The sequence below is a fragment of the Mauremys reevesii genome, linkage group 2, assembly GCF_016161935.1.
Source record: "Mauremys reevesii isolate NIE-2019 linkage group 2, ASM1616193v1, whole genome shotgun sequence".
NCBI classification, from domain to species: domain Eukaryota; kingdom Metazoa; phylum Chordata; order Testudines; family Geoemydidae; genus Mauremys; species Mauremys reevesii.
Window position 1 is genome coordinate 126,974,738 of NC_052624.1, and position 13,572 is coordinate 126,988,309.

General features: G+C 38.7%; 1 protein-coding gene across 1 annotated transcript in view; it reads left to right on the forward strand.

Annotated features, from left to right (window-relative positions):
* Positions 1 to 13,572, forward strand: part of ADCY2 (adenylate cyclase 2) — a 416,016-nt gene that overhangs the window by 328,897 nt on the left and 73,547 nt on the right. The window contains exon 15 of the mRNA XM_039523887.1: positions 7,016 to 7,100. Within this exon, the coding sequence (XP_039379821.1) occupies positions 7,016 to 7,100 (85 nt within the window). The remainder of the gene's footprint in view (positions 1 to 7,015; positions 7,101 to 13,572) is intronic.

Consider the following 13,572-nt stretch of genomic DNA (forward strand, 5'->3'; position numbering starts at 1 on the left):
AAGCAGTAGTGTTTTTAATTAACACTAAATTAATCTATAGAAGGTTCAATAGATGCATAAATTAGGTTCATAAAATAATCTGAGGTCTATTTTCAGCTCAACCACAAACTTCCTATGTGACCCTGAGGAAGTCAGCTGACTTTTCTCTGCCTCAGTTTCCTTATCTGTAAAATGAGGATAATACTAATAGTGACCCCTCATGCATGTTCTGAATTCAGTGATATTTCTTACACAATTTAAGAACTTCTGTTTGAAGATATTGTAGAAGTTCATTGTATAAAGTAATGGTTATAAGTATCAGGCATTACTTCGCTGTTTGGGTTTTGCTATAGAAAGTCTACCTTGAGCAAGGCAAAGTATACTCTTCATTTAAAGTTCACACTGTGCTAGGGAGCAATTAAGATGAACTGATTCGGTGCAATTCCTTGGCAGCCTCTGCCAATGAGGGTCTAGCAATTAATGAGTGTGATACTGATCCTGCCCATAGAGATTGAGAGGGTCACTCTCTTGAGCCCATGACAGTGAATCAAGTCCTTTTATTCCATTTCCACCGCCCTGCTATTTAACTTATCAAAAATGAAAGTCTTTAATGAAAATGAGTTACATAGAGAAAGCAAAATTGTGCCAATTCTGCAATTGCTACTTTTGCCATTTTCAAACTGAATAGCTAATCCAGAGCTACACATGACTAATTACAAGACAATTATTACTTTTCTGTTTTGCTTAAAACATATAATGTATTCTTCATAAATTCAAGTCAAATTGCAAATAATAACATTGTGCTTATAAATATTGTGGCATATATGATGATCCTCTTAGAATTAATTCTACTTAATAAAAATGAAATATACCTTCTTCCATAGGAATTTTTTCCTGCTGTCAATGCATATTTAAAAGGTTCACATTCTGTATTTCTTAATCCTATAAAATAAATAAATGAAGTCAGACAACTTTTAATGAATTGTACATTTATAAGTGAAGCAGGCTATGGGTTTTCACCTGTCCATAATTAAAAGATAATGGTGGAGGAGTGTGCAAGGCAACTAGCAGCTTTTGTGGACAATTAAACACTAAACCTTTGCATTTGCAAATGGGTTGTATCTGATAATCACAAAAGTCATGTACAATAAATTTACTCCAGTGCTATTATAATTCCTCTATGCACAAGACAAAGACTGTTCAAGAAACTATATTTTAACAGAAGATTAAAACTTTTTTCCCCCTGCAACTCTGTACTAATGCTCTCCCAGGCTTTCCAGGATGATGTTCGTTGAGTGTAGATACACATAACAACAAAGTAAAAGTTTTTAAAAAATCAAGGAAATGGTCTGAGTGAACATGGAGAGAGATGATTGGACCTAGAACTAGATCATTAATAGGGCCTGATTTAGTATTATATTACTCCTGTTTTGCTGCTGTAACACCAACTGCAGTGACATACAACTGGAGTAATACAGTGGTGAATTAGAGTCACTATTTATGTGATATTTGGAAGATTATTATAACATTTCATATTTCGGAAGTGTGATTGGCAGAAGTTCTTTATCCTGTGATGACACTGTTTATTAATAGTTTTTCTTATTGAGTAAATAAATCAATTACTTGTTGACATAATAAACTGCATAGTATAAAGCATAAAGTTAAATTCAATCAGGTTACCCAGTGTATCTTGGAAAAAAAATAATGGGCAGTTGTGATACACAGTTACATTAAAATGATCATAAGGCTTTGATCACTGCATTTTCTCAAAGCAGGATTTCCAGTAATGCTCCCTTGCTTACAACTTGTTCAGATCACAGAGGCATCTCTTGTAACCAACACCAAATTACACCCTTCTTGCCTTCTTTACACTGGTTTCATATAGTTGATTGACTATAAGTTGGCACTATTGGTTTTTGAAATGTAGAATGCTAAATTGTGAACTACTTACTCATATTGGGGCTACTCCTGTGAGTAACTGCTCACCATCGAATTCAATGAGACTACTTGCCTGGGTGACTGCTCATCAATATAAGTAAAGGGGTTTGCAGTCATGCCTGTACTGGGTTTGTCCCTGGCTATATCTGAGATCTCTTCCCTGGGCTTTGTTCTGACAGGCATCTGTGTTCAACAACAACATTATTCATCATGTCTTCTGTCATGCATACATGAAGATTCATGTAGTTCTCTCCATGAGATTTTATTAGGAACATGTTCTGAGTGGGATTAGAACAGTGTCCAGCTGAGCAAGGCTGAATTTTATGAGGAACAAAAGCAGCACCTTTGTCTGAAAGCAAGCTTTCAAAATAGAATAGAATACAAGAGGGAAAAGCTACACCACTATGAGCTGTTTCTGCTGCACCTAATAAAGAAAAAAAAAGGACTGAAAATTAGTTTTAAAATTCAAAGGATTTTTCTCAACAATGAAGCAATTGTATTATTAAAGTATTTGCAGTGATTGAATCTGTGGAAGGCTCAGTGAATGCATCAGCCAAATCCCCAAGGATGTAGCTACTGTTAGATTACAAAAACAAAGTTAAATTTAGTGTTGTCTTGTATAACCTCCATCTTTTTTAAAATTATTTCTTTACTGCTTTTAGGTGAAGAATAGAATTTGCAGTCAAACAATTATGAACATGAAAATTAGTTCCCTGCCAAGAAGAAACATGAATTACCATAGCATATACTGAATTCTTAAAGATATATTCAGTAATACACATAATATTCTGTTACAGTAATATAAGTGGGGGACAAGGAAAATCATCCCCGCCTCATCTTTTAATATATCTGCATTTACAGTGAATCAGTATTTTCAATAAAAATAATGCTAACATTAGTTGTATATAATACTAATATATTTTCAATTTGAAACAATCTCATAAAAGATGAATTGGTCAAAATATAGTTATCCCAATGTAGTCATAAGAATAAGAAGAGGCTGCTAATAATGTGGATGCTCAAGATCATCAATTCCTCATACTTACAGGTATTGTGAAAACTAGGGAGTTCTTATATCTTTTAATCACACTTCAAAAATCAATCCTTCCACAGGCGATATCATAAATCTTGGCCAATCAGGGAGCTCAGTGAGGTAAATAATGATAACATTTGGGGATGGAACTTCTGGAAATGAGGGTATTCAAATAGGTATAGTAAAATCCTTAATAGACCTGAAGGCTTCTGAATACCCTTTTGCCAAAATGCTTTGTCTGAACCAAGCAGATAAAAAGAATCTGATAAATTACTACAGTACATGTGGAGAGTTTACACAATAGAGTAGGCATATCTTTACTGTAAAAACCTGGACCAAGATTTTCAAATTTGGAGTGCCTCACTTTAGGTACCTAAATCTACATTTAGGCAATTAAATAAGTGGCCTGATTTTCACAGGCACTGCAGCTCCCATTGACTTCAGTGGGAAGCCGCAAGAAAAATATTGCCATCTCAAAATTATTTACCTACATACTCTGGTATCCTGCTTCATGCAGTATCCTGTACACTGGTGGTTCTCAAACTTTTGTACTGGTGACCCCTTACACATAGCATGCCTCTGAGTGCGACCAACCCCTTATAAATTAAAAATACTTTTTAATATATTTAACACCACTATAAATGCTGGATGCAAAGCGGGGTTTGGGGTGCAGGCTGACAGCTTGCGACCCTCCATATAATAAGCTTGCAACCCCCTGAGGGTCCTGACCCTCAGTTTGAGAACCCCTGCCGTACACGCTACTCCATGACATTCCTGAAAACTTAAAGCATGTCAATGACAAAAGTAAATTACTGATGCAATTTTCCCATGGTCAGTATTTAAAATGCTGGTATTTCATTTTTCTGTAGCTTGCTTCCCATTTCTGCTGCATTCTGGTAGCTTTAGGAGCAAAGTGAAACTACGTAAGTTTAGAACTAAAACATAATGCTGATCTTTCCTCATAAACCCTTTAAAGGCTCCTCACTGTTTAAATGACCACTATCATCCCTGTCAGTCAGGCCTGTAAGTAACCTAAGAGGTCACCTTTGGCCACTCCCTCTCTCTTGCCCATACATCAAGTCTGTCTGAAACTTTCCACTTCTTCCTTTACCACATTTCTAAGATCTTTCCTTTTCTCTCTGTCCAGACAATCAAATTTCTCATCCCAGCTTTCATCATCTGTCATTTGACTACTGAATCTTCCTTGTCTTCTGCTACTCTCACACCGACATTGCTCCCCTTCAACACATACAAAACATAGCTATTAAGATTGTCTTTTTTCAGCTGTTACTTAGTGCAGTGGTTCTCAAAGCTGGTCTACCGCTTGTTCAGGGAAAGCTCCTGGTGGGCCGGGCCGCTTTGTTTACCTGCCACGTCCGCAGGTTTGGCTGATCGGGGGCTGCAGGAAGTGGCGCGGGCCGAGGGATATGCTGGCCGCCCTTCCTGCAGCCCCCATTGGCCTGGAGTGGCGAACTGCAGCCAGTGGGAGCCACGATCGGTCAAACCTGCGGACGCGGCAGATAAACAAACCGACCCAGCCCGCTAGGGGCTTTCCCTGAAAAAGCAGCAGACCGGCTTTGAGAACCACTGACTTGGACCACATCACCCTACTTTTTGTACACCTCCACTGCCTCCCCACATCAAGTATAAGCTTCTTGTCCAGATCTTGAAGCCCCTTTCACAAGTCTGCCCTTATTTGACCACTCTGGCTTCTTATTAAATCGCCTCCTCTCCCTCACCTCCTTCACTCTATCAGCAATGCCTTTCTATTCTGCCTATATGTCAGCTCCTCATGCCTTCTTCCACACTGCCCGTACATATGGAATATCCTCCAAAAACTGGTCTATAAGGCCACTACCTTCTCCTCTATCAAATCTTTCCTCTATACCCACTTCTGTTGTGACTCCTAGAAGTCAGCAAATGAATGCTTGCTCAAGAGGCAGAAGGAGTGAGTTGGCTCTTACTCCGTAGGTTTGTTATTATTTAACAATTGCAAGTGTTAACATATGTAAAAATTATATGTATGTGATTGAATCCCTCTCCTCCCAGCCTTTGTGTGTCACTTATCTTTTTATATTTTAAGCTTTTTAGGGTAGCCCAGATCCTCAAAGGCATTTAGGTGCCTGACTCCCATTGATCTCACTGAGATTTAGTTGCCTAAATACCTATGAGGATCTGGACCTCTGTCTTCACATGTGCATGTGCATGTGCACTGCTTAAGTGGAATGTGGCCTCACTCCTGATTGGAGATACTGGCAGCTATTATAACACAAATATTTAATAATAATAATAATTAATAACATGTATTTTCAGGTAACTTAAAAAAATCCTGATTATTTCAAGATGAATACATGCTGAGGGCATTATGAATGACCTCTCAGATTTACTTTTATTAAGCTGTTCTCACCAAATTGAATTTTTATTAATGCTGAGAGTTCAAAAGTGCATTAAGTAATTGGCAAGACAGCTTATATTATAAAATGTGTATTATTTTTATTTATTTATTTTTATTATTGTATTACTTTAGCTCCTATGGACTATTGACTGACCCATGAAAAAATTATTTTAATGGCAATAGTATGGCATAAAACAGAAAAATCTCCAGGAGTAGAAAGCTTATTTTGAAAGCTCCATCCGGGTGTTGCCCATGTATCATGTTTGGCAAAGAAATAGGTTTGCTGATGCACAGAGAAGCCAAGGAGAGTAACTTTTAAACTCTGCAGATGTCTCAAGATCTGTAGGTAAAACTGCAGATAAGTGCTCTGAACTAGGCCTTGAGTGCTGCTGCTCTTCCCCTCCTCCCATACCCCAGGAGTAAAGCTAACTCCTGTTTTGCCATTGGTAGGATAGCCATGACTGCACCTGCATCTCCTCATTCCCAGTCCCAAAGCACAGAGCAAGAGTCAATACTTCCTTAAGCACAATTAACTCTAATGTATTTTTCTGGGAAAATCTGCCATGTGACCATATTGTAATACCTCATGGAGTGATTGCCCTCCCCTCTGCACCTGGCCCGGTTCATCGTGGCTGGCCTTGGTGCTCACATGGAAGGACTTTCAGTATCTTAGGGGAGGGAATATAATGTCATATGGTTTCTGCTTCTCCTCTTCTGTGTTTAATGGGCATATATGGACAATATTTGCATTAGGTTTTTCCCTTTGGTACCACCAGCAAAGGGTGGATTAGAGACTTGTTATCAGAGTTGATTGTTTTTTATTGTTGTTATTTTTGATGGGTAAGGTACTTTTTAATTTTTTTTTATTATTTATTTATTTGCTCCCATTGACTGTTTTTCACTTTGTTTCCTTTCTATGACACCTATATTGTTACTACTGTTAATTTTGGATTTAAATAGACTCTAAAATAGTTAAACAGCAGTAGGTTAGCAATAAAATTCTCCTCTAATGCAGAGTTGCTATAGGAAAACATACTATAAATGTCTGCTCCCATTTAAGAATTTGTAAGACAACTGGTGTTTAATATCTTATATTATGTCGGCAGGAGAGGAGAAATCAATTGCCTTTGCTTCAATAACATTTAGCAATGCAGAAATCACCATCAACAGCTTTATAAAGTGCTATAATGTTATACGTCACTGTTTTCAGTCATTCATAATTTTCTGAAGCTCTTAATGGGCAGAAATTTTCCAGGCTTGGACTCTGCCCAAGGCAACATTTTTTGGAAAATGCGAACAGAAGATGGTTCAGCCTTTGTTGAGGAGGAAGAGAATGGTGGCGGGGTGGGAACATAGCTACCATATTTTTAAAATGTGGTTTTTGGTTTTTTTAAATGCAATCTGATATGGTTGGATTTAGAAAATCGTAATTTAGCACACAAAAAATAGCCCCTTACTAAGAAGTAGTGCTTATTAGCCTTCTGGTAAAATATTGGATTTGTTTCCATGGGTCATTGATGTTGGAAAATTGCATTTTAGGCAGGATTAATGCCTGGGATATTATTTTCTAACTGTCTTTACCAACATTCTAAAAAAAGAAAGGCTGCACTGTAGATTTGTGTACATCGTTTGCGTAATGTCTAACAAACTTTTTTCTTATTGTCTTATAGAACATCTATCCTTGGAATTTCCTTTGGGGTGGCATTTCTCTTGCTTTCCTTCATTCTTTTTATCTGTTTTGCTGGACAGCTTTTGGTAAGTAATCAGAAAATATTAACTCAGTGTTCTATACAGTTTCTTATATATAAGAAGCCAGATCATAGCACAGATCATAGTCTTTTCCAGATCCTGTGACCTTTGAAAAATGCCAGTTTAATAAGGACCTATTCCTGCTGTTTGTACCAAAGCTCCCATTAGTTTACTTGGGGATTTTCCCTGAGTAAAGCATGGAGGTCCAGGTCTCCGAGGGCTTTATTCCCCTAGGTTAATTTACTTTCAGCTTCTTGAATTATCTGAAAAACAGAAAATGTCAATGTGATGACAATCTTTGCATACATTGATGTCAATTGGGGGCAGATTCTCTGACAGGTTTGCATTATAAATAGACTGATTTGCTTTATTTTCTAAGGTGCAGAGTGTTTTGCTTTTGCACGGATGAGAGCTGGGATTTTATTTTTAGTTTACCTGGTAAATACTTTTATGTTGTAATGGAATTTTTGTGTGATTTTTAAATATTAAACAACTGTATTAATATTTATTTTTAAATATTAAACAATCTGTATTTAATAACAAATGTAATATTTATTGTAATTTAAATATCGTGACAGAAGACTATATACAGAAATTTGATATTAAAATACTGTTGCCATATGAACTGTTAATGTTACTATCTACTTATTAGCCCATCTGTTAATGTGTAGAATTTGAGTATTTCTCATACCTAATGCAAGATGTTGGCAAATTTCTTCTCTGTAAATTGCATAAAAGATCATTTAAATATTGCAACTGAACAGCATGTTAACATGATATTTTGTTAAATGCTAAGAGAATGTTTAACAAATATTTATTGTTTTAGGGCAAAATACTTCTTTCAGTCATGCTGGGGTAGATACAGAATAACTCCTTTGAGAGCCAGGACATGGTTGTAGCTTTACAATGGTGTATGACAGCTGAATTTGGCTCTTAATATTTAACACAAATCTAAGTGGACATTATTTATATAATTATGGTATAATTCCTCATTAATTACTTAATATGTGTTTTCGCCATTCATCCTGTGTCATCTCACAGACGTATTAAATCAAAATTAAGCTCTTCTGATTCTTTAAACATATTCTTTAGTCTTTATTTGCCAATGGCTTCTTCCATTTTGAAACCAATCATAGGATTATTTCCGACTGGTATATTTGTATCAGTCAGAGTGTATTGGTGCTCTGCACTTTCTACCCAATCAGAGACTCAACTGAAGCAGGAAGAAAAGAGAGGATTCTGGGATTGATGGAGAATAAGTGGTTGTATTTGGGGTCTCAGTAAAAATGAGATAATTGAGGACCCTAGTACGAGAGGAGCAATCAGTCCATGTATAAGTTAGTTCAGATATGAGAAAATTAGAGGATTCTAAGCTAGAACTCCAAGTCTTAACTAAAGAATACCATAAAAATATTTTTAGAATAAGCAGAGCAATGAGATGCATATAAAACAGGTGATATCAATCTTCCTTACAAAAATCAAGGAGCACCTATAAATGAAAAAGGACTTGATATGTGAAGTAAACTGAAAACAAGATTGTTTGAAAATTAAGTTTGGTTATGCTTCTGAAGAAAAGATGTGTTCTTTGAATAGACACCATCCCAAGAGTTTTGTGAGGTTGCTGTCAAGACAGGGAAACTACTACACAATACAGTTCACCATGACTATACATGAGATAAGATCCTATATTCGTGTATGAGGAGGTTTTAAAAACATGTACTTGGTTACATGCCCAATAGCAAATTTCTTAAATAAATAGTAATGCTGACAATGCATCTGAGGTTAGAGTCTGGCCATTACCATGAGCTGACCTGGAAAGTCTGGGTCTAAATGCATGTGATAGATATTGCTCAATATGCCTCTCTAGTCATTAGGAGAGGTGCTTTGGTAGCACAGTATTTTTTAATGTTTTGTAAGAGAAACCTGATTCCTAGGATTTCAAAAACCTACGGTTTAATTCCTACTAAACTAAACAGATTCAGTATCATAAAACAACAACTGATGGATATTTTACATAGTATTAACCTCGGTTACACAAGGCTTCAGAACAGTGCATCATTATGATAACAGGGGTCTGCCACAAAAATTCTCCCGCTTAATTGGTGATTAACTGTGTACAACTTGTGCATATGTTCACAGGGAAGAAAGAAGTAGAACTGGACAATCATTTTCATTTATTTTCCCTATTTAAATGAACACTTTAATATAACCCTAACTAAGGAGAGAAACAACACGACTTGGTAAACAAACCTTGCTTGAAGCACGCTCCACTGGAAATATTTATAGATACTTCATGAAAAAAATACAGTGGGTGAAGTCATGGCTCCATTGAAATCAATGGCAAATCTCTCATTCAGTTCAGAGGAGCCAGGATTTCACACTCTGGAGTATATGCTGATTGCATAGAAATGTTCAGTTTATGTCATATGAATGTTGAGAGACTGAAGGGAGAAGCCCTTACAAGGATGATAGGTATCTTATCTGAGTATGTTATTTGAAAATACTTGATCTTGGATACAATCTAATGCATTTGCTAAACAAATATTTTGCCTTTTAGAAATATTTTTATATGCAGTCTGGAGATAAAACTCATAATCAAATTATTTAAATGACACTATTACTTGAAATCTAGTCAGGTTTTTTTAAAAAATGAGCTAACTAGCTTCAGATACTTCACCTTTCCCATGCCCCCTTTCCACCTCTGTCAGTTGTGCTTTTTACAATCACTCTTTCAAACTTTTCCCCTGGTGTGAAAGATTGACACAAGCAAGAGGGAAAACAGATGTACTGATTTAACAGAGAAAATAGTGGAAGTGACTATACACATAATGCTATCAAGTGCCCAAAGTAAATAAACTGAAATATTAGATTTTTTCCTCTAACCTCTTTCATGTATAGTAATCTTATGCAGCATTACTTGTCAGGGGCGGCTCTAGAAATTGGGCTGCCCCCAGCCGCGCGCCGCGCGCGCTTTCCCCGTCCCGCCCGCGGTCCTCTCCCCGCTGCCTCGGCTGAGTTGCTGCCGCCGCGGGCAGGTCCACGACCACGGAGCCCGAGCGGACCTGCCGCAGCCGCGACACCGCGGCAGCTCAACCGCGCCGCGAGAAGGAACCCGCCGGACCCGCCGCAGTCGGCGCGCCCAGTCGCGCTCCGCGGGCCGGACCTGCCGCAGGCATGCGAGCCACGTCGAGCCAAATGCCGCCCGGCCGCGCCCGCCCCCTAACGGCCGCCCCTGTTACTTGTACTATAGTTGGTAAAAGCAATTGACAAAACTGTAGCTTTTTAAGTTGAGGGTGCCCCTTTACAGTATCCAGAGATGGGTGAATTCTATCAGAGACAATACAGTTCATGGAGAAGAACAAGAATCTTGCAGGAACACCAATGCTTATCAGCTGCATTAATAGCCATTTAAAGATTTAATGTATGAAGTTAGACCCAAGTTTCTAGCTGTCACTGAATTAATGGAGTATGTTTTGTTAATTTAAATCTGTAAAGGTTCTCTTGTACTTAATCCTCAGCTCTCCATATACATCTGCATGGTTGGCTTCAAGCTCCAAAACAGAGATAAGGCTGTTATTTGAAAACAAATAATATGTTTATGAGGGGGAAGATAAATGGAGTCATACCTCCTAACTGTATCTCATTATAAAGTAAACCATGGAAGGAATGGGGATTGGAGTCAGAGCAAGGAAAAAGGGAACCAGGGGCTAGATTCACAAAGGACATACGCACTTTCCTCTTTAGGTGTCTATGTCCAACATGTAGACACAATTAACGTTCACTAAACCACTTCTTAGTTGCTGCCTACTCCATAGGTGCCTGAATCCCCACAGGCAGGAATGCAGAAAGATGCCTAGACCTGAGGCCACCTTATAGCTAGCAAGCTGCTCGGAGCCCTAGCTCGGAACTAGACCCCAGCAGGATTCTCAAACAATGCGCTCCCCTGCCTTTCTCACCTGTGCGGACTGATATGGTAGACATAGCCTGACCTGCACAAAAAACAGAGTAGCCTGACCTGCACAAAAAGCAGCTGGGGGAAAGCATGGTGGGAATTTTGGGGCTGACTGGCTGCCGTGCATCAGAATAACCACTAGCTCATTGTGGTCACCTGGAACAAAGGAGACCTGTTTTTGAATCCCTGCTCTGCCTGATTTGGAGCAGGGACTTGAACCTCAGTCTCCCACTTTCCCTGGGAGTACCCTAACCACTGGTCTGTGGGGCATTTTGAGTAGGTCACTCTCATGCCAGTCTCCAACATCCCAGGGGAATGCTCAACCACTGGACTGTTGGCTCTAGTGGCATGGGTCTCTGTCTCTCACTGTCGGTCTCTCTCTGGTGTTTTGCAAGAAAGGGCTGATGGGGCTTAGGTGCCTATCTCCCGGAGAGGGTTCACAGCTTATTGAGAATCCCAATAAGAGATCGGCACCTCCTTCCAGCCTGTCAGTTGGGTGCCTAAGTCTCAGATGTGTGAGAGTGAAGTGCCTAAGTATCTGTGAGGATCTGGGTCATAAGCCGCACCCCTCTCCTCTGCATTTCACTCCTGGCTCACTTAAGGGGCTTCCCACTCAGATTGCTGGCATCTAGGACTCTCTTGCTTGGGTACCTAGTTCTCCCCATACAATGCAGTGCCTAAAATCACTTGTTAATCTAGCCCTAAAACTCTGCATTTTTTTTTCTGAGTCTAGTGCTGAATTGAAGTGTGCTCTTGGGGAACTCAGTCTCTGTGTGATTCAGTTTGCTTCTTTGTATAATACAGATAATAATGCTACCTCCTAGCCATGGTCCAAGACTTAATTCAGCCTTTATAAAGTGCTTTGAGATTCTTAGATAAAGCTGCTAGATTACAACTGAGTATTGTTATTACTTTTTAGCCCAGATTAGCTCTTATGCACAAACCTAATATAATACCATTGTTATTAGTCTATTAATGACATCAGGAAAAATATGATGACAGCAAAGACGTGCCAGTGAGTGGTGAATAGCAGAGCAAAAAGAAGAAAATAAGAAATAGCAGAGCTACATGACAGGCTGCAGTGCTTTGGACAGAGCAGAAATGTATGTTGATGGGGCACTGTTCTTAATGGGACAGCTCAGTTCTGAAAACAGGAGTCAGGGTCCTGGCATATTGGAGTCAAATGATATTGGAAGGCCTGCTCCACTGGAGCCTTTGCTTGTTCATCCAGCTAAGGGAGGAATACAAACATACTTTTCTGGGGCTTTTCTTTTAAAGGAGCAGCCCTAAAGAGTTCCAATTAGTTTAGGCAGTATCCAGAAATGGTGCCACTTTAATAATATCTAATATTTATTTTCAATGCTCACAATATATTTATCACATATTTTCTAATATATCGTGAAAATATGTTTCCCCTGAAGGGGGATCCCAGATTAGATCTGTGTGACCTGTGAGATTTCTTGCTGACCTGAGCAGCTGCAAGAAGTGGGGGCACTATTTCTATTTGTGCCTTGTGGGTTTGGCTGTCAGTAAGCAGCTTATTGGCATCTGCAAAGTAGGTTATTATATTATAGCTGTGAATTATTATAACCATTCCTATTACCACCATTATTATTTATTGTGCACCATAATTGTGTGCCTGATATGGTAAGTCAATGGAAAAGAGAAACTGGAAAGCAGCTGGGCCATCATTCATAGCTGTCTTCCTCTCCCAGTGCATGTGTCTAATTTTTTCTCTTCTGCACTGCAGAATCCCAGCATCCCTCACCGCAGTCAAGCTATATGTATGAGCTCAGGTTACACCCTTTTGCCATTGCCATTGCAGATTTGAAATCTGACCCACCAGCTACAAATGCTCTGCCACTGAAAAGTGAAGCCTGAAATGCTCAGGACAGCACAGTTTCTTGTATTTGGCCTTCGTGCTTTTACAGAAGGAAACCATTTTCCCATTAATTTTCAGTATTTTGAGAAGACAGGATTTATCTACCTATATTATAATCATAGTGGGTTCTTCTTCTTCTTGTTGACCAGTATGAAAAAAGCAAACATTTACAGTTGTTTGGCAGGATAGGTTCTGCCATCCCTGATCTCCAGAGATGCATGTTTTGGAGCCCCTTACAAAAGGTCCTGAGAAAGTGTGTGAAGTGGCAGCCGCAAAGCTAGTTTTTCCTTTAATAAGGCCCTGTAATGCAATTTAAAACAAATGTTCAGGGCCATATTCTGCTCTCAGATAACTTGCATGCATTTATGTCAACAGGAAACATGTACACACAACTGAGGGCAGCATTTGTCCTCCTGGTTGTGTGCGTGTGTGTGTGTGTGTGCGCGTGTGTGTGTTCATATAACTTAAAATCGCTAATTGATTTCATTTTAAAATATGCAAAAATAATTAATTAATTTCCTAACCTTGTTGAGTCTTGGCATGCCAAATTTCAATCTTGGACAAATATTTAAGGGAAATGCTATAAACCTCTTGAGGATTTAAAGTGGAAACACCAATATTTTTTGTCATAGAAATGCTCTTGG